The sequence below is a fragment of the Lytechinus pictus genome, chromosome 3 (assembly GCF_037042905.1).
Source record: "Lytechinus pictus isolate F3 Inbred chromosome 3, Lp3.0, whole genome shotgun sequence".
In the NCBI taxonomy this organism is placed as follows: Eukaryota; Metazoa; Echinodermata; class Echinoidea; order Temnopleuroida; family Toxopneustidae; genus Lytechinus; species Lytechinus pictus.
In genome coordinates this window covers 746706-769848 of record NC_087247.1, presented here as the reverse complement: position 1 = coordinate 769848, position 23143 = coordinate 746706, and the positions used below count along the sequence as shown (strand labels likewise).

The window sequence follows — 23143 nt, the reverse complement described above, 5'->3', positions numbered from 1 at the left end:
CTTGAAACATGTCAAGGTCATTCTTGGTTATTGAATAATTTAAGTTGTAATGCAAGTCAACGTTATTTGCCTGTTTGGAAATCTGTAGACATTATTTATGTGTCATGACATGTTGTCAATTCAGCTTATACAAGTATTGTTTATTATGTTATTAAATTGCAGATTGAACCAGTCTCATTGTGCACACATCAACACACTATAGACTCGGTCTGATTCTTGGGTTTGTTTGGTTTCGACGTATCACACGCCACATCTACAGTTCAATGTCAGCTTAAGTGTCTTGAGTATCATCCTCCTTTAAGTACGTCACTGCAATGGAAGGCAGCATAGATGAAGAAGTCACCTTTAAGGTCAATAGTAAGCCGGATGATTGTGTAAAGATGGACAGTGTCAACATGCACAGTGACTTTATGAACAGAGATGACATCAGGCCCGAAGACTCTGTGAGTCAGAGGGGTAGTAGCAGTACCACGTCAGCTAGTTGGAGGCTTCGAGCTAGGGCTAGGAGAGCTGCCTTACAAGCGGAAGTTATGGCTCTGCAAGAGCAACAAGAGCTTGAGCTTGAGGAAATCAAGTTAAAACAAAGGAAAGCTGAACTTCTTCTTAAAATGAAATTGAAGGTAGCAGAGGCAGAAGAAGCTGTTTATAAAGGTACAGAGTCAGATGTCAAGGTCAAAGGAAAGACTGATCCTTTAGAACAGGACAAGACTGAAGAATCTTGTAAGCTTGAACCTTCCAGGGACAATTCGACGATGCCGGCCAAGACAAAACTGACACCAACTTGTGACAATTCTTCAACCAGTGAAAGTGATAAGATGATGGGTAAGATGCATTCTGACATTTTCCATCACTTACAGCAAGGACAGAAACAACATCAGAAGCTGTTGGAAGCTATCACCATTTCCACTGCCAACATTGTGTCCTTTGATGGTAACCCTTTGAATTTTTATGAATTCATGCGGTCGTTTGACAGCGTCATTGGTAGTTCTTCATTGGACAATAACACCAAGCTACTTAAGTTATATCATCTTTGTAGTGGAGCTGCCAAAGACATCATCCATTGTTGTCTAATGATGCATCCAGATGATGGATACTTACATGCAAGGACGCTACTGACTGATCGATTTGGAAATGCCTTCAAGATCTGTGATGCCTGGATCAAGAAGATCACAGAAGGACCTGTCATACAAAATGATCCAAAACAGCTGAGCGATTTCGCTGATCAGCTTAAGACCTGCGGTGAAACCTTGATGGCAATAGGAATGCTCCGAGAATTAAGCTGTAGGAGTGAATTGGTAAAGATCATTGAACGTTTGCCATTTCACCTGAAGAGCCGCTGGGTACGTCATGTGAAATCAATCAGAGATGTTGGAAGACAGCCTACTATCCAAGATGCAGTTGACTTTATTACTGATGCAGCGGATGAGCTCAATGATCCTGTATTTGGTGCCCTTCTTACTGGAGGACAAAAGAGCGGAAGTACTGACAAAGTAAGAACCATGTCAGGTAGAGGTCAGGTGAGCGTATTTACCACTTCGGCCAATTCATCAACTCAGAACTGCATCATGTATAATGCAAGCCATGATCTTTTTGGCTGCCAGGAGTTCAAAAACATGAATCCAGGGGAGCGTTTCATCAATATTTTCATCCGACAAGTTGTCAGATCTGACATCTTTCCATGATTTTGATTGGCTGAGAGGCACTGTTCCTATGGTAACTGTCGGATAAAATGGGACTTGTCGGATAAAACGTCCGACAAGTCCTTTCATGAAACGCCCCCTGATGACCGCTTTGATTTTGCCTTCAAGAACAGATTATGTTTCAATTGCCTCTTACCTGGCCATATTTCGTCTAGATGCAACATCAACAGAACCTGCACTGTTAGAGGATGCGATCAAAGACATACAAAGTTTCTCCATACTGGGAGAAGGATGACATCTCCACAGCGCCCTACACTTCTCAGTGCAAGTGACGCGTCTACTCAAACTGACAGCGATGTATCATCCCATGCCAGCTGTAGCGCCATGGGGGCCGGAGTTAGCAGAATCGCTCTTCCGATAGTACCGGTCACTGTTAGTGTCCCAGGTGAAGTAGCAGGAACTATTGAGACCTTTGCTTTGCTGGATTCTGGTTCCACAAACTCATTTTGTCTACAGGAAATAGCAGAGAAGATCCAGACAAAGGGACGAAAGAAGATCGTATCAGTATCTACACTAGAAGCTCATAACCACACCATGGAATGCAAAGAAGTGAAGCTGAGTGTAAAAGGGTCTTCTGGTACATCAAGCAAGAAGATAGAAGCCGAGTTCCTTGCACGTCCAAGCCTGAATATCAGTGCAGTGAACATGGCCACTGAAGAAGATATATCCAGATATCAACATCTTTTTGGTATTGATCTCCAAGTGACAACAGGAAAGGAGGTATCTTTACTTATCGGACAGGATATGCCCGAAGCTCTGATGCCACTGGATATCAGAGCAGGTGCTCCAGGTGAAGTCTATGCCATCAGGACAGCACTTGGGTGGACGTTAAATGGACCACTAGGAAATGAAAGTAATCTACTGATTTATCAAGCTTCATCTAACTTCGTTTTTGCTGCAGGAAACATACCGCTGGGAGTCGAACCACGTCAAACTTGTAAGCTAGAAAGAGTTGACAGAGATGATAATTGCCAACTTCCATCTCACACCCTAACTCAGGATCTGCAAAATAATCCTCAAGTGACAAGCAGACAAGACTCCCTGAAGACTGGACTGGATAAAAATGATTGTCTACATGCTAACTACAGGAAGGAGATGAAGTCTTTGCTGGAAGAATCATATGCTAAAGAGGTTCTTTATGCAGCTCCTGAGAAAGATGAAGGAATGGTAGGGCTTTTCTACAAGATCACAGGCATCGTCAGCGGCAGGCCTCCAACAAGAGAATCACCAAAGGTCTATCATGATGAAGATGCGAATTCGAATCTCTTACTTCTGTTAGACAGGAAGCTACAGCTTTTTCCAGAAGTAACAGTCAGACCAGATGTCTCGAAGATGACTCAGAGTTAAATATAACCTTTAGCAGACACCTTTAAATACTAGTCAAGAGAATACTTACCTCATGTGTAAATTCGAAACGTTGAAACCTTCGCATCGCAATCTACAAATTAGTCGCCTTGTGCTTGATGCCAATGGAAACTCTTCACTTATGTTATGACTGCTTGGAAGGTTTCTCCAGACTCTCCAGGCAAGAAAGGCGTCAACCGCGGCAAATCTAAACTAAAACTAGCATAATTATATTTTACCTATTTCAGGGTTGAACATTATTCTGAAAATACATTATTGATTATGCTGATGTAGAACTTAAAGTCAGGACCTATTTATCAAAAGAAAGAGAAACTTGTGAAATATATGCAATTTATGATAATTGAATCAACAATTGTCTTTGCAAGGATAGGATCAATTTAGATAATCTTGTGCAGTGATCTTTGAACTTATCGCGATATGAGCATTTTGAAGTCATTAATAATCGTCAAAATATGAAATCATATGGATTCTGTTTCGTGAAAGCATTACTATATGTCTATTAAAATTTAATATCATGATGTCGACAGTGATAACATAAAGTGTCAAACTGATTTATATCATCACGGGAAGTTTAATAGCGTGATTGGTAATCTTGTGAGCTGGATTTAACAAGTGACTTTAACGCGGTCAGCGTATCAACAGTAGTATTACCAGTACTGATCTCTGATAACTGAAAACTGATCTGAGACAAGAACTAAGAAGCTAATATGAATAATTTACAAGAAATGGACTTGAACTTATAAACTGATTACGAAGACTGTGTATCAACACATGTGGACTGATTTCTCAGAATATTCGTGTTTATTCATGCATTTGTAAAATTTTGCATGTTGTCATATTCAAGAAATTTGCTCAGTTGACGTGAAAGATGTGACAAATTTTATATGGGTTATGTACATTTAGAAAATTGATAATTTCCAGTGTGAATTGCAATTTTTTTTTCTTTTGCAGGTGTTTCTGCATTTATTGAAAATTCAATATATAAAACACAGTAATCATAATGAATATAAAGAAATACAAAAATAAATGAAATAATTACAAATTGCGACGATTACATAATAGAAGAATAATTTACATAGATATACATGTAAGCAATAATATATAAAATAAAATGCAGTGGCTAGCTATCATAAGCAAAATGCTTGAGAGAATAGCAGTGAAAACATGTATACATTTGTATTTTTGTCAGGTCGCCATACTTAAGTTGAATATGGCGAAAGAAGAAATTACCATAAAAAGGATTGTTATAGAAATTCAAGAGTATTTTGAATTAGTGACAAAGAAAAACAAGATATCAAGGTAGGCAAGATTTATACAGATTAAATTTTTTTTTATAATAGAAAAAACAATTTTTGAGTTATTATATAATGAGATGTTATACAAATGACAATTTAGAAACATCAATGTTGTCGTTATGATTTTGATGAATGAAAGATATGCAAATTTATTATGAGCAGAACTTCAGAAATGTATTGAATGTAATATGCAGCTCTTGTCAAGGCATTTGTAGAGCAGTTTGTCTTTTGTATTGTGTAAAAAAAAATGTCAAGAGTTAAACTCTTCATGAGAAGTTCAAGTCGGAGTTTACATTTGTATTATGCAAAAAAAAAATGAATGTGTTGAGAACAGCCAGTTGTTATGATTGCATGTTTAGCATAGTAATTTTCTCAGTGTCACAAATGTCCTCTTTTCAAGGAAGACGTCGTTTTGATTAGACATTTGCAGTGTCATTCCTGGTATATGGAATTATGGTTAGGAATCAGTTTCCTTTTTGTGTCAAATGTTTACCAAAACGATGCTTCTTCAGGCAAGGAAAGTTGGAGGCTCTGAACTTGGTGTTGTTGTCATGGTGACGTTAAGAAGAATGTGTGATATACAGTCATTGCAGTGTACTAAATGCTATTTGGATTTGGTACTTTTCATCTGTCCTTATGAATGCCAAAAAAATTATTGGCTAGTGAATGCAGTTGGTTAAAAAGGTACTCTTCATTGTGAAAACATAAAATGTTTGAGATAGGTTAAGGCCTAGTTAATCAGCTGAAGTTGTGAAATTTGGTTTTTGATAAAAGAATATTTCAAAGGTAAAAGTTGTTAATTGCAAATAAAACAGTTGTTAATATGGGAATTCATGATGAATATTTTTTGATGTATTTAATTTCCTAAAGGAATGATTTGTTAAATGTTCAGAAAGGCTTCTCATTTGTTGGCTCATGTATCCATATGTGACCTGATGAGGTTTTAATTCACTAGGTCAAAGAGGTCAGTAGGTGTGTAATACATTCTTGATGTGGCAATTGTGCAGTTTGACTGTGTAGTCGAGAATACATCTAGGTGTTTTTTTTCTCCTCCCAGTAACATATGCAGAAAAAAAAGACATAATGGGTGATTTTGACAATTCATAGATAAGTCGATATAGGTACATTTTTCAAATCACGTTTGTTTTTTGTAACAAGGTGTAGTACATATACTTTGAAAATCTGAAGGGGTGATTATTGAACCGAGATACATTTTTAGATTTTTAATGAATGACTATCAGTCCAAGAAAATTAGATTAAATAAATGATTTTCATCTCAATACAACTATGAATGCTTTGAAACTGCTCTTGTTGAAATACAAAATCAGGAGTGTCCTGTGGCCTTGTGGGCAGAGTATTTGTCTCGCCTGAACTAAGTTCAGTACTAGAAACCTACAGCAGTTATCACTTATGTTGGTGTGTTAAAAAAATGTTTATTTCTTTTAACTTGCTCTCCTTTCATTATTTCTGCACCAAATATGTTCATACTTGGTGCATATGCTACTGGGGTTATACTACATGTGAGCCCATGAGGATGATAGGGTTAAAGGTCATCTAGGGGTCAAAGATCAAATGGTATGAGGTCATCTATCCATTTTTCATTCAACTTCTCTCATTTCTTTATTTCTGCATCAATTGTGTTTGTACTTGGTAGAAATAATAATTTGGTAATACCACACATCCTCATGATAATATAAGGTCAAATGTCATCTAGTGGTCAAAATATCAAAGTGCTTCTTTTATTGAATGCAAAATCAGGTGAAACTTGTGGTTTGTGAACCACCTTGTTAGCTGATAAGACTGCTTTTAAAAATGTTGATATATTTTATGACATTTTAGTAGCAAACACCATTTATCATGGATCAATACATGGCTGTATAAGTGTGATTAATAAAATGTAAAATGAAAATAAACCTTGGAATTAAATTATTTGAGTGAGGGGGAATAATGAGGAAATAATGGTTGTAAGAAAATTTGAGTTTCTTAGGTATACAAAAATTACATTTAGAAAAATTAGGCTCTTTGAAAGGTAAATGGCCTTTGCCTCTCCCCCTGACAGCGGTTCTCAAAAGTTGGTGAACCCCACCAGAAAATAAACACATTTAAAGTGTTTAAGTTCTGTCATATTTAAAATATTTAATTGTGAAGTCAGGTGAAAACTATATTTTAGTCAATAAAGTAGTTCCTGTTGGCTCACCAAACATTGTAGTGTTGTTGCCTACATTCAACACTCAGCATGAAAGAGTGCATTTTGTGGTGGGTTTCACTAAGTTTTGAGCACGAATCATTGTACAGGGTGTTTCTACAAAAAGGTAACCAAAGTTCTAAATAATAATATGTTTCTTTCTGTAAAGTGCAGCTTATGTAATTGCATATACTCTACTGCGCTTGATGCTTTGTATTATATTATTACCCCGGCTTTAGCTGAGCCGCCGTATAGGCGCTAAAGCATTCAAGGAATAAATCCTATCGGATACCCATTCACCTCACCTGGGTCGAGTGCAGCACAATGTGGGTAAATTTCTTGCAGAAAGTAAACATGCTATGGCTGGGATTCTAATCCACGTCTCTCTGGTTGAAAGACGAGAGTCGTAACTTCTAGACCCCAACCCCAACCCCCCCCCCCCCCATATCAAGAATACATGATTCTGTTCCTGTCTCTTCTGAATATCTGAGTAACTCATCAACTTTGATTTGAAACCTTCCTTGCATCACAATTGTCATGAGTCAGAGTTATGGTCCTTTCAAGGCGAAGGGTAGGGGAAGGCAGTGTCAGTTGAGCAATTTTTTGCTTTTTCCATGTTAGAACTTATATGATTCGTAAAAATGAGTACCTTGCCATACAAATTGAATTCTTGGGGAAACATTTTTTACCTATATATAACATTATAACCCCACTCTGAAAGTCACGGCCACCTTTGAAAAAAAATGTCAAATGGCTTAACTTGCCCCACCTATGTGGTAAGTTGAGCCACAAAAACCATGTACAAAAGGTATGGGACAAGAACCAGCATGACATTTTTTTTAATTTAAAGTCTTTTTCACTCGCTAATTCTCTATAAATACTAACATCCTCCGAAAGTGAACAACTGCATTGTGAATTTGGTCCTTTCTGCCTGCATATCAATAGCTTTTCAAGTTTTTTTAATTACCAAATAAATTACCATGACTCAAGTTACCCCAGTCCAAACTTATGTGATATTTTCACATCCGCACATTTCATATGCATCCATCATTTAAGACTATGACAAGAATGAGGATCCATACCTGGACTGACAATATTGTTCTTTTGTCTTTATTATGTTTAAGATGCGTGTGGGTAAAAAGCATTTATCTATTTCACACCTTTTTTTTTTATACTTTTCTGACTAAAATTTGTATTTTTCCCTCTGACAAATTATTTTTTGTTTCAATGTTGAAAACAATGTGGTGGGGTTTGTTAAGGGTTATGCAATGGGTCATCAATACATGACACAACCACAATGTCTGACTTATTAATTAATAGCCTTGTGGTGGTGGCTCAACTCCTTCCCCTACATAACCTTTTTTTTTAAGTTTTAAAGGGTTTAATGTACATGCACGAAACCCACTTTTTTTGAAAGGTTTTGGTTTCATCAAAGTTTTTCCCTTCAAATTTCATGAAATGTTGTCGCTTCTGCTAACTTTTTTGCGAGTGAATGTCACATAAATGGTGTCTAGTTGGAATCTTGGTTGAGTACATCTTGGTGACTTGCAGGCACATGTTTGGCACAAGACAGATGTTCTTTGCCACTTTCTCGCAATGGTTAGAAGAGCAATGCGAGACATGCAGTGTCGACAGAGAAGGTACTGTGAAAATGTTGAAGGTGTTGGCGCAAAAGGTAGTGATGAATGTTTTCAACAGAGATTGAAGTTTGCAGTTAATATGTAAATGGCAGTCACAAAAAGTTAGCATAGGGGATAGCATTTCACTGGAATTTGAACGGGAAACCGAAACTGTACAACAAAGTTGGTTTCGTGCATGTACATAACAACTCCCAAACTTGGAAAAAGTAGGTTTTGTACCCTTCGCCTTTGAAGGACCATAACTCTATGACCAGTGACAATTGTGATGCAAACAAGGTGTTAAATCAAAGTTGATGAGTTACCCAATTATGTAGAATAGAAATCATAATAATTCATGTATTTCTGATTTGGCTGACCTTTGAACTTTGGTTAACATATCTTTTTTTAAGAAACACCCTGCATATATACACTTTCTGTTGTGTATCTGTGATTATGTACTTTATGAATGAATAAATCAAATAAAGCTAACCTAGAAAGGTCAAAAATTGAAATTTACATGCAAAACTCTCTTACAGCAGTTATTCATTGCTGCCTTGCTTTTTATTTCAACTATACCTCAGTTACAGATGCACTGAGGGGGCCTGCATTTTATTATCCAAGTCAGAGGTCATGTGATAAGCTTTAAAAGATAATTTGATGTCATCTGTTGAAATTTACGGTTCTAGGACAACTACCCCCTGGACAATCACCCCCCGGACAACTACCCCCGGACAATTACCCCCCGGACAATTACCCCCCGAGGACAATTACCCCCGGACAATTACCCCCCGAGGAAACTACCCCCCGAGGACAACTACCCCCGGACAACTACCCCCCGGACAATTACCCCCCGTACAGCTACCCCCCGGATAACTACCCCCCGGACAATTACCCCCCGGACAACTACCCCCCGGATAATTACCTTCATAAAATCCCCCCTTCTCTCCAGCATCAATGTTAGAATTAAGCGGGACCCATTGTAAGTTTTGGTCGGTGGCACAGGTTTCCGAAATATTTTCTTCTTTATCTTACGTTAATAACTTTTTCTTTCTCTTTTATATTGCTCTTTCTCCTGTTCTCTCACTTTCTTCTTTTTTCTTTTTTTTTTGTTTTTGTTTAGCGGCGCCTTCTGCATCATGAAAATGGGGGGGGGGGGGGGGCTTGCACCCGAAACCTCCCGTTTGGCTATGCATATATACATCAGAAAATTTGTAGACTGGCCCTCATTCTAAGTTTTCATAGAACAATTGAACACGATTAGTCATAATAATCACAAATGCTGAATATCTCTGATTCCAACTGATCTGATTTTTTTAAATATTTATTTGGGGTTTAATTTCAGGTAAAAAATCAGGCAAATAGATAAAACGTCAAAAAGACACCTTTATAGGAAGAAATATTGAAAGTCGATAACGCAACTATCAACACTAACACTGTCAATTAGACCTATAAATCTGTTATTTTAAAACAGTTCAACTAACAAGAAGCTAAGAATTATGAAACAATTGGTGCACATTCCAGATTAAGATGTGGCTTTATATCTTAATACAGTAAGCTAAAAAAATTTATGCAAAGATAATACACACAAGAATACCTTGTAAATTACAAGGTGTTTTTGTGTGTATTATTCTTGGGTGAAAGTAATTAAACATTAAAGTAGGTAATTAAGTACCAAATTTACTAAATAGTAAACAATATGACATAATCAAATACAGTGTTTTTTTTTTTACAAATTGGCAATCATGATAGTATACAATTCGTTTAAGGTGCATTTTAAGGACGGTTTGTAAGAATTTATAAAGAAGTATGCCTATGCAAATCAAATAAAGCGACCGAGCACCGTGAGCTGAAAATATTAATATTTAGACCATAAAACGGACATTTTACAGAGCACTTGAAAAATCAATTTGTAAATGTAAAAATAATGAAAGCTCGATATCCGAGATGAAATATGTTTTGTATATTGACTTCGAAACTTGATATTTTAAGCTCCATATCAGCCTATATTGAGCAAGATATTAATCTCATTGAAAAAGCAATGCGAGCGCGAAGCGCGAGCGGAAAATACTTGATATTCCGGTATGAAAATGGTGAATTTGAGCACTATCTAAAGCATTGAGTATGGTTATTGTGAAGTGGATGTGGAAAGCACTTAATAAATTATGCGAGTGTGAAGCGCGAGCTGATATCTTCATTATTATTTTGACCTAGGACCTGGACATTCTAGGTCTAAGGACATTTTGTCATCATATGAAAATGATTACAACTTTCTTATTCCTCTTCCTGAGCGCGATATGAAACATATGAAACTCTGATATTGTCGATATTCTTTTCTGAAAAGGGACAATTTAGTCATTAAGAATTCATGAAAATTTTATTATCATTTTTATTAATGTAATAAGCCTAAATGAGTGAGTAAAATGTGTTGACACTGAAGCCTGAAAACTGGATATTTTTAGCACTTTTGTAATCATGAATAGGATTTGTGAGTTGATATATTTTTAACAAAAATGCGAGCGCAAATCGTGAGACGAAATTTTTGTTAATCTGTCATAAAAGGGGGTTTTTAAGTAGTTTGTTATATAATTTGGCAAATCAAATAATGCGAGCGCATAGCGCAAGCTGCAAGTTATATTCACACCATAAAACAGACATTAAACAGAGCACTTAAAAATCAGTTTGTTAATAAAACAAAATTATGAATAATGTCCGAGCTGAAATATGCTTTGTAATATCGACTTAAAAACTTGACATTTTAAGCTACATATCAGCCTATTTAGCAAGATGTGTATCTCACCGAACAGGCTATGCGAGCGCGAAGCGCGAGCGAAAAAATTATTATAGTGACATGAAATATATTTTTAAATCATTTTCTAAGTCATCCCCTGACCTTTTTTTTTGCACTCGTCTCCCCCCTCTTATTTTTTCTTTATTTCCCCCTTTTTTCTTCATTTTTTTGCTCTGCCGATAGAGGGGGGGGGGGGGGGGGGGGGTGGGGGCCGGCCCCTCGGCCCCCCTGGATCCGCCTATGGATGGAGCTCAATTTTACAGCTTTCTTACGGCGTACATTTGATTCCAAGATACTCGAGAATGCCTTGAGTACTTCTTACGTCAAACGTACGGCCGACGTAGGACTCTGTGCACCCCTATGTATAGGGAATAATTGTCCTGGGGGTAGTTGTCCGGGGGGGTAGTTGTCCGGGGGGTAATTATCCGGGGGTAGTTGTCCGGGGGGTAGTTGTCCGGCGGGTAATTGTCCAGGGGGGTAATTGTCCGGGGGGGTAATTGTCCGGGGGGTAATTGTCCTCGGGGGGTAGTTGTCCTCGGTGGGTAATTGTCCGGGGGGTTATTGTCCGGGGGGTAATTGTCATTGGGGGGTAATTGTCCGGGGGGTAGTTGTCCGGGGGGTGATTGTCCAGGGGGTAGTTGTCCTGATACCGAAATTTACATATAAGACATTGAAAGTTCAATATTTCTACACATTCTACTGCAATATGTCACCTAAACTTGTAAGAATATTTAGAGTACAAAAAGAGTGCAAAGGTGACTTAAGGATCACAGAGTTGCATCTTTCATTATTTCTGGCTTTATAAGTTTGCCTTAAAAGACGTTACTAACTCTTATTTTTCATATAAACTCTGTTCTCGTGTTTATTTCTTCAAGTAATAAGCTCATTATGACAATACACTGTCAAAATCATTTAAAGCCTTCAGCTTGACTGATACCAACAGGCCTACATACATTATGAGATTTAGCTTTTTTTTTTATATGTACATACTTTTATTGAACTAATGGAACATCACGATATTACCAAGAAAGTTTATCATTTAGTTTAAAAACACATGAATTATGTGATAATTGCATGTTTGACTTTCATGTTATTTTGACTATTGCAGGAAAAACAATGACAATTTGCATATATGTTTATTTTATGGGCTAACAATTATTGAACGTCTTCAAAGTAGATCTTCATTAAATATTTCACAGAATGTACTCATGTGTAGTTTAGGCAAGAAAAAAATTGTGTCATCTGTGAACATCATGAAATTTAATTTTCCTAGATATGAATACTATATCATCTGTGTATATTAGAAATAGAAGAGGACCTACATGTAAGATTAATTCTCAGGTCTCCCAAGCCAAGGAATATAAGTCCATGTTAATAACCATTGTATACTTTTTGCCCTTCCAGGTAATATTACTCAATTTTTATATGTTCTTCTCGTGTTAAGTTTATGGAATGTTTGGTAATCCAGTCATCAGACAATTGCTTATCCAATAAATAAAATAGCTGTTTTATTCAGCATTTAGGTACTTGTTTAATGAATTCAATGAGAGCAGAAATGAATGAATGTTTTGGTCTTAATTGATATTGAGAGCAAATTAAATATACACTGAAAGAATCAATTGGTCGCTCATCCCCAAAAGCTTGTCAAGTAACTTGTCATGACTGGTATGACAAATTTTTATCACTCATGACGATTCTTTGAAATGTAATTACGATTTAATATCATGTAATGACGAAAAAAATTCACGAGTGACAAATTGCGAGGGGTATTACAAATATACATTTGTTCAACAATGAATCACTACGAATTTGCGTTGTACGTGAAGTGGAACAGAACAAATCTACTTTAACTCTACGAACCTTATGTCAAACGTTACGAATTCAGAAAACATTGATCGCCCAACTCATGACGAACTTTGAACGGGTTTCTTTATTTAAAAATAATTTGTCATGCAAAATTACCGCGCTCATAAAAATGACTCACAGATCGTACGCACTACACGTATGCGTACATGGTGCGCGTCATATGGTGTGCGTGCATGCGCGGCTGTGCATGCCGTATACCGCCGTACTACCTAGCTATTATTACAAAGATAGCGGAAGGCAACCTGTTTCCCGATCCCCTGAAGGTTTTTCAAAGTGCTTTGTAAGTACAAGAATTGTGTGGTTTTGTCCAGGTCCTAGGTCAAAATAATAATGAAGATATCAGCTCGCGCTTCACACTCGCATAATTTATTAAGTGCTTTCCACATCCACTTCACAATAACCATACTCAATGCTTTAGATAGTGCTCAAATTCACCATTTTCATACCGGAATATCAAGTATTTTCCGCTCGCGCTTCGCGCTCGCATTGCTTTTTCAATGAGATTAATATCTTGCTCAATATAGGCTGATATGGAGCTTAAAATATCAAGTTTCGAAGTCAATATACAAAACATATTTCATCTCGGATATCGAGCTTTCATTATTTTTACATTTAAAAATTGATTTTTCAAGTGCTCTGTAAAATGTCCGTTTTATGGTCTAAATATTAATATTTTCAGCTCACGGTGCTCGGTCGCTTTATTTGATTTGCATAGGCATACTTCTTTATAAATTCTTACAAACCGTCCTTAAAATGCACCTTAAACGAATTGTATACTATCATGATTTCCAATTGTTAAAAATAAAACACTGTATTTGATTATGTCATATTGTTTACTATTTAGTAAATTTGGTACTTAATTACCTACTTTAATGTTTAATTACTTTCACCCAAGAATAATACACACAAAAACACCTTGTAATTTACAAGGTATTCTTGTGTGTATTATCTTTGCATAAATTTTTTTAGCTTACTGTATTAAGATATAAAGCCACATCTTAATCTGGAATGTGCACCAATTGTTTCATAATTCTTAGCTTTTTGTTAGTTGAACTGTTTTAAAATAACAGATTTATAGGTCTAATTGACAGTGTTAGTGTTGATAGTTGCGTTATCGACTTTCAATATTTCTTCCTATAAAGGTGTCTTTTTGACGTTTTATCTATTTGCCTGATTTTTTACCTGAAATTAAACCCCAAATAAATATTTAAAAAAATCAGATCAGTTGGAATCAGAGATATTCAGCATTTGTGATTATTATGACTAATCGTGTTCAATTGTTCTATGAAAACTTAGAATGAGGGCCAGTTTACAAATTTTCTGATGTATATATGCATAGCCAAACGGGAGGTTTCGGGTGCAAGCCCCCCCCCCCCCATTTTCATGATGCAGAAGGCGCCGCTAAACAAAAACAAAACAAGGAAAAAAGAAGAAAGTGAGAGAACAGGAGAAAGAGCAATATAAAAGAGAAAGAAAAAGTTATTAACGTAAGATAAAGAAGAAAATATTTCGGAAACCTGTGCCACCGACTAAAACTTACAATGGGTCCCGCTTAATTATAACATTGATGCTGGAGAGAAGGGGGGATTTTATGAAGGTAATTGTCCGGGGGGTAGTTGTCCGGGGGTAGTTGTCCGGGGGGTAATTGTCCGGGGGGTAGTTATCCGGGGGGTAGCTGTCCGGGGGGTAATTGTCCGGGGGGTAGTTGTCCTCGGGGGGTAGTTGTCCTCGGGGGGTAGTTGTCCTCGGGGGGTAATTGTCCGGGGGGTAATTATCCTCGGGGGGTAATTGTCCGGGGGGTAGTTGTCCAGGGGGTGATTGTCCAGGGGGTAGTTGTCCTAGAACCGTAAATTTCAACAGATGACATCAAATTATCTTTTAAAGCTTATCACATGACCTCTGACTTGGATAATAAAATGCAGGCCCCCTCAGTGCATCTGTAACTGAGGTATAGTTGAAATAAAAAGCAAGGCAGCAATGAATAACTGCTGTAAGAGAGTTTTGCATGTAAATTTCAATTTTTGACCTTTCTAAGTTAGCTTTATTTGATTTATTCATTCATAAAGTACATAATCACAGATACACAACAGAAAGTGTATATATGCAGGGTGTTTCTTAAAAAAAGATATGTTAACCAAAGTTCAAAGGTCAGCCAAATCAGAAATACATGAATTATTATGATTTCTATTCTACATAATTGGGTAACTCATCAACTTTGATTTAACACCTTGTTTGCATCACAATTGTCACTGGTCATAGAGTTATGGTACTTCAAAGGCGAAGGGTACAAAACCTACTTTTTCCAAGTTTGGGAGTTGTTATGTACATGCACGAAACCAACTTTGTTGTACAGTTTCGGTTTCCCGTTCAAATTCCAGTGAAATGCTATCCCCTGTGCTAACTTTTTGTGACTGCTATTTACATATTAACTGCAAACTTCAATCTCTGTTGAAAACATTCATCACTACCTTTTGCGCCAACACCTTCAACATTTTCACAGTACCTTCTCTGTCGACACTGCATGTCTCGCATTGCTCTTCTAACCATTGCGAGAAAGTGGCAAAGAACATCTGTCTTGTGCCAAACATGTGCCTGCAAGTCACCAAGATGTACTCAACCAAGATTCCAACTAGACACCATTTATGTGACATTCACTCGCAAAAAAGTTAGCAGAAGCGACAACATTTCATGAAATTTGAAGGGAAAAACTTTGATGAAACCAAAACCTTTCAAAAAAAGTGGGTTTCGTGCATGTACATTAAACCCTTTAAAACTTAAAAAAAAAAATTATGTAGGGGAAGGAGTTGAGCCACCACCACAAGGCTATTAATTAATAAGTCAGACATTGTGGTTGTGTCATGTATTGATGACCCATTGCATAACCCTTAACAAACCCCACCACATTGTTTTCAACATTGAAACAAAAAATAATTTGTCAGAGGGAAAAATACAAATTTCAGTCAGAAAAGTAAAAAAAAAAAGGTGTGAAAAAGATAAATGCTTTTTACCCACACGCATCTTAAACATAATGGCCCGAATTCACAAAGGTCGACTAAAGTTATACCGGGGTTAAATTTAGTCGGGGGTTAGCTAATACCGGGGTATAAATTTAGTCCACCGCGCTATTCACAAACGGTGGACTAACTAATCCATGGACTAACTTTAGCACCCGGTGCTAAATTTAACCCACGGCTGAGTTATACCCCGGGTATAACTTTAGTCCATGGATTAAATCATGAACTGAAGCTAGCATACTATTATAACACTGCACTGAGCATGCTCAGTGTAATAAAGCAGTACTGAGCATGCTCAGTGCCGTATTTGAGAGTTTAGTCTGCTAGGGCCATATGAAACGTTGCCATATTGCATGACATGAGTTTGGAATCAGAAGTCAACCCCAAAATCATGTATTAGCAGCATTAAATTGAATTTCTTAGCAATGAGGTGTTGACAACGAACATTGTCATTACTTATTTGTTAATATTGATCAACTTAGGTTCGGACTAGCGCTGCCTGCGTGCGAGCTAGCTCGACTGCGCCTGCAGCATCCGTATCGAGAAGTTCAAACTCCGTCAATGTACGGTACCGTATACGGTAGGTGCGCTGCAACGTGAAGATTAAACCTTTTAGACGGCTGCAGCAGCTTTTTCGAGGGGGTTTTACACATTTTTTTTTCAATTTCTTATTTCTCAATTGGTTAGTGGAGGCAACGGAGTCCAGCGGAACAATGACAGAGACCAAAGGTTTTTTTTAGTTTTGCCTTTTTGGTCTAATGTATGAAGTCCAGATCGATCGCCATCGTATTACAGTGCAGTTCAGTGCGTGGATCTAGGCCTATAATAGCGTGCCGTAACTTCGTTTTAGGCCTGAGGAAGTTTGTAGATCTAACTAGGGCCTACGGAAAAATTAACGTTACACGCCAATTACATCTAGATCAAGTTCACATTTGTTTGAATAACCAATCTGATTGTATAATCCTACCTACCTTATCGAAGTCCGGTGGAACTTTGCCCGGAGCTAGCTTTGATAGAAAATGGATATCTGGAATTGAATCTTTGCCTTTGGTTTTGTCCCGGCCGGGTTGGGGTTGGGCCAGCGTCGCGTGGGGCCAAGCGACATGACCTTGATCTGATCTCGCGTCCACAAGCGTGCCTCTTATCCTTTCCCTCAGACTTCCCCATTTTAAGTAATATTTTCAATTCATTCTTGTCTTTTTATATGGTGTATCTCGATAAATTGATTTTAAAAAAAAATTAAGCGAGCAAAATTGTTTTTAAATTGACATTAAAATCCAAGTTTGTGTTAGATTTCCAAATAATAAAAAAAAAAATATTCTATTTCACCCTCATTCCTTTTTCTTGGTCGTGAATTTATTTATTTTGGGGGGTCAAGGGCCCCAAGCCCCCCCCCTATCCTGTAAGTCAGTTCTACCAACATCTCTCAAAGGAGCTGAGATACTCATTGGTAGCTCCTCCACACTCACTGGTCACTCTTGCAATCGCATTATTCCCAACTTTAACCTATACTCCAGTTTGCTTTGGAGGGGGGGGGGGGGGTCAAGCTATTCACCGTGCTTGCAGTATTTTTTTTCCTTAAAGGAAACACAATTTCCTTATTAGAAAAATAAAGACTTATCAATCCTGGATAAGTGTAAAGGGTATTCCACCCAATCATAATAATATATTTGAAATTGGGGAAATATCAGTGGCGTACATATGAAGCCAAAAATTTTGAGGGGGGCTAAATATGGCGTATCAGGTAAAATAAAAACTTGCGAGCAAGGAAAAATATTCAAAATTTTAATATCAAATATACAATTTTGTGATAGATTTGACATAATATTCAGAAAATTATGTGTTTCACCTTTCTTTTTTTTTCTTGGTAATTATTATTTTATTATTATTTTTTTTTTTGGGGGGGGTCCCCCTCTATACTTTCAAACTGAAGGGACTAAATTTCCTAAAATGAAATAACTTTTAAACAAAGATTTATGCTATATAACACCACTGGCCATTCCCTCAGTGACACATGTAGCTACCTTTACTCCTTTCATTTCTCATTTGCTTCCATCACATGTACATTATTGTGCATCTTAACGTGCCAAATACTTTTCTCTCAATTAAGTTCTATTATAAATAATTTTGCATTATACTTTATAACAAGTTTATTGAAGTATATCCTCCTGCACAAGCAAGCAATCATTTGACTTTCTTTATATGCAACCTTATCCAACATACCATTACCACCACCCCTGTCTTACACATAACCTTAATCTCTCCTTAGCACAATTTTTATCTGAAAGTAAATAAAATAAGTCTTTCTTATATGAGTTTATTTTTTCCCTCTTGCAAGAATGATGAACCATGCAGCATATGGACAGAATTGATAAAAAGAATTTCATTTTTGTTTTCTCCTGACACAATTACTTGAAAACAATATAAAAGGACAAGTCCACCCCCACAAATTTGATTTCAATAAAAAGAGAAAAACACAACAAGTCAAGCGTAACACTGAAAATTTCATCAAAATCTGATGTAAAGATATTAAAGGAGAATGAAACCCTTGAAACCAGCTGAATCCATATCAAAGAGAAAAATCAAAGAAACATATTGTTGAAAGTTTGAGGAAGATTGAATGAATAATAAGAAAGTTATGAGCATTCGAATATTGAGATCACTAGTGCCATGTAGATCCTCCCAACGGCAATGCGACCAAGATCTGTGATATCACACACGTACAACTCCCTCATTACTTTAGTACTTATTTCACTTATATTCTCACTTTTATAGAGTCTATCACAAGGTGGGGTGTTTTCTTTATGAGATGACAAGTACAGAGGTTTCACAACATTATATCATTGATGAATCGTTTGTCATATGATTAGAATGAGCAAAAAGAGATGTTTTGGGGTATATTTTCAGTGTCCAAATGGGAGAGTTGTACGTGTGTGACATCACAGATCTTGGTCGCATTGCCAATGGGAGGATCTCCATAGCATTAGTGATCTCGACATTCAAATGCTCATAACTCTTTTATTGCTAGTCCTATTTTACTCAAAGTTTTGTTGATCTTATTCTTTGATTTTGCTGCTTTCACAAAAGCTAACTTGCTCCAGGAGTTTCATTCTCCTTTAAGTTATGACATTTTTCTAAGTTTTGTTTTACACACTTATATGTACATCCCAGTCGGCATGCAAACTATTTCTTTTTATTCTACTAGATGAAATAATCAAATTTTCTCTTCATTGTCAAGTGAAACCAAGATTAGTCCCCCCCCCCCGAACATGTGGACATCATCGACTGTCTCATTTGCATGTCATTGATCTGTGCATATAACTGTGTTGTGAAAAATAAGCCAAACTTAAAAATGTCATACGTTCCTATTTTATAACCGACAAGGATTTTGATGAAATTTTCAGCATCATGCTCGGTTGATTTTTTTTTCGATAAATTCAAATCAATTTTTTTTTCTGGGGAGGACTTGACCTTTAAAATTAAAACTTAAATGTACATGTGTACTAGACAGAGCAGTTTATTTAGTGCATTACTTTTTAAGGTAGATTGAAATTCTTTACATAATGATACGAATGATATGTTTACGTTTTCAGAAACTCTGAATGAAAATAGATAAACAACGGATTAAATACAGTTTAATGAAGATTTTAAACTATACAGCTAAAGCATGGATATCACAAGTAATTTGTCAAATATCTTTCTGAAAGAAATTAAAAGATGATTCTATAAAATAGTAATATCAAACAAATGATAATATCTTGCAATGTATTTATAGTGCTTACTACAGAAATGTATCTTAGGGCCTATGAAAGTAGATGAAAAAAAGGATATTCAGCAAAAATGATATTTTATAATTTAAATTTGATAAATTAAGAAGATGCATATGCTAAGGAAAAATGAATGTTTAATTAACAAAGAGGTTTTGAAATTGAAATCATGAGACTTAAAGATTGATTGTTGATTAAAACAAAATTGGTATAAAATAGACTTGAATCATAAGAAAGACCAAGTCTATCTAATGCCAACTTAATTAAGCATGAAAAAAATGTTGCTTATACCTCTCATGTCCCTGCTTATACATTAGCCCATCATATGTGTCATTTATATCCTGGAATTCACGTCCCAAACCTTTTGTCAAACAAGAAAAATGTTGTGAACTTGGGTTTTTAAAAAGCAAGATGGTCATTTGATCACTAATGATAAATCGGAATGCATTAATACATCCTATCAACCAAGCACTAGCGTACCTACAGGGGGGGGGGGCACTCTGCCCCCCCCCCCCCCCTGACGAGCCACAACCCATGCAAAGGACGTATACCTGCCCCCCTGACGAGCTTGAACACCTTTTTTTTTTGCTTGTCAATTTTTTTTCTGGTATGAAATCCTTTATTTGTGATTGAAGACCCTTTTTTTTTACTTGTAAATTTTTTTGCCAAACAGTTTTGCCCTCCCTGTGGAAAATCCTAGGTACGCCACTGCAACCAAGCTACCATTTTTTATCACAAGTGTCCACCTTCATGCACAGATAATCCAATGGAATGCTTATACCCATAGCACACCGTCCTTTCATATTGACAACAGAATGCAGGCAGGAATTCATCAAGAGGGGAGCAAAGGATACCTGCAATAAGGACCAAAACAAAATGAATATTTAAAAATTTGCTCTTCGGTATTCTTTCTGGAAATATATCTTCATTGATCAAGCAATTAATACCTCCTTTACCTGAATAAGCAAAATATTTCTCCTGCAATAGGAAAGTTAGCAGATTATCTATATTTTTTCTTCAGTGAAATCTTTAAAATTGTCTTATTTCACATATTAAGAGTATAAAATTACAAGAAAATTTGACCAACAACAAGATTGAAACTTGATAAAAGACAGTATGTAGTAGGGGCCAATATATTTTTTCTTCATTATCACATACCTCTAGTAGGTGTTGAATACAGAGAATATCACATTGAAAACTGAGTGAGTATACCAACCTATACATTTACAGAAGACCTGTTCTTCCTGCTAAGTACAGGGCTTGTTCCCCATCAGGACTCCTGATGCAGACATGGCCTGGATTGGCCCCAATCAATAGCACCTATGACTCTTGGAAACCTGTAGCAATCATCAAATTGTAGCTGGGTGGTTTGAATTTCTCGTCATCGGAAACTTCATTGACTGTTACTCCTTGCTATTGCCTCAGAAAAATATTTGATGATTCTGCACACGGATGACTGTGATATAGTTGCTTCGTCTGCTTGCATCTTCTAAAAGGTACCTTTAATTATCGAATGATAAGTGATGTTATGTAATTGGTTTATTGATATGAAAGCCAATTGATACTTTACCATTTACGTTTGCAAACATTGTGCTTATGTTATGACCTGATGTTTATGATGCACTGGAACTGCTTAAAGAGATTTTTTTCAATTCATAAAAAAAAAACTATACTGCAATAACAATCCATGCAAAATGGAGAATATCTCTGTTAAGCTGAAATGACATACCAATATTTCTTTTTGGGTGGTTATAAATCATCCTTCATGATAATTTCCCACTTGAATATGACATATTTGTGTTAAAAAATGTTGCTACATTGTAAAAAATGAGAGAAAAATAAAATCCCCACCTATTTCCAACCCAAAGGGTTACATGTTTCATTCCGACAAAAACCTTTTTGTGAAATACCCCTAACACTCCCCCTCCCCTGTAAGGGGTTACTAGTACTCCCGGCTGAAAGCAGAAACAAAAATCATACAATTTGGATGATTAATAATGAATATTAGGTTTAGCATTAATTATTTCTGTGAAACATGTGCATGTTTTCATAAATATGCAAGAAATAGCCTGATGATGTCACATCCACACATTTTCCACACATGAATGTACAAGGGTTCCATGATATTTGCTCTGGCGACAATTACTCAATGGAAAATCTGCATGCTAAGCAAAACATAAAACTTAATTTTCATGACTAGATACTTTCAATCCTTGATCCTTACATTATTCTGAACTCACAATAACTATCGTAAATATATAATCAGCAGTCAACCCCATTTTTACATTCCTGAAGGAAAAAAATTAATGATTATAATTTCAGATCACTAGAGAACAAGTGGGGATATGAATATTGCATATGAGTTACACAGAACTGTTTCCCCAAAGTTATGTAAAACTTTAAAACTGAATCAATTCATAATTCTCCATCCAATATTGATGGTTTTTGCTAGTCGAATTGTTCTTTATCAAAATCTCATCATTTTTGGCCTGGAAAATCACTTTCATAGAACATAATTTGACCCCCCCCCCCATTACCCTCTGCTTTATAGTTCGCACATGAAAACTCACCAATGACATAAAACAAAGTCCTGTCAAAACCTGTAACATGACAGGCAATGTGTTGTTCTCTCTCCCGGTTCTCTCTGATGGTACCCCACTCTGAGAGGTTCATCCTCGTAGTATTTAAATGGATTCTTCTTGCCTCTTAGTCAATGCTGTGGTCTTTCTATGTGTTGCTGAATCTGCATAGAAGTTGAAAGATTGTGTTGAAGAGTCACCATGAATGGGCAATGTACTCTTTGAATTTCATTTAATTTAAGTGTTTAAAATAAGGAACAGAATGTGAAAGATTATAAAGAAATCCTTAAAAAAGATAGGATAAAAATTCTAATTGACATGAGTAGCTTTTCTATTTACCTACTTGTAAAAGTGAAGAAAAAAAAACTGCCAATTGTTGCTGATCATCATCATTGATCAAACCACGCACGTCTTAGAGATGCTTCTATGAAAACTGATTAACTGAATCACTTTCAATTGGCTTTAATAATGAAGGCAAGGCACTAATTTTATGGAACTTTGTTTACACAAATAGAGGTTATTGCTTGCGAGTGACTTTCGAATAACATATATTTTCATGAATCTTCATCAAAGTCTCATTAAACCTTTTTTTCTACCCCCCCCCCCCCCCCCGGCATTCATCAGACTGACGATGCTTTCTTTCTCTCTTTCAAATAAATATTCAACAAAATGTCAGGATTAATTGGAGATCAACAAGCCTAGTAACCAGTAGACAAATAACACACAAGCAAGGTCCCCCCTTCTTCTTTTTTGTCAATTACTATGACAAGAATGAAAAAGTAACATACATGTCACATGATACATTTACAATTACATGATGAATTCAAATCCCGGAAATAATATTTTATTAAAAAAGGCCATTTTAATGAATTTTTTTTTTCAAATAAGAATCGGTAAGGCATACCTTACTCTCTTGCAAGACGGCACAGCAGTTCAAAATTGCGAGCCATGTTTGCTTTGTCTTG

The 23143-nt window shown here is 36.4% G+C and overlaps 1 protein-coding gene across 1 annotated transcript; it reads left to right on the top strand.

Annotated features, from left to right (window-relative positions):
* Positions 1–314: 314 nt before the first annotated feature.
* On the top strand, positions 315–1682 carry LOC129284145 (uncharacterized). The gene has a single exon (XM_054919609.2). It carries the CDS (start codon positions 315–317, stop codon positions 1680–1682), a length of 1368 nt encoding a protein of 455 aa, XP_054775584.2.
* Positions 1683–23143: the final 21461 nt, after the last annotated feature.

What these genes read in the sequence shown, in the direction of transcription:
- LOC129284145 (XM_054919609.2), top strand. Translation starts at nt 315, where the DNA reads ATGGAAGGCAGCATAGATGAAGAAGTCACCTTTAAGGTCAATAGTAAG.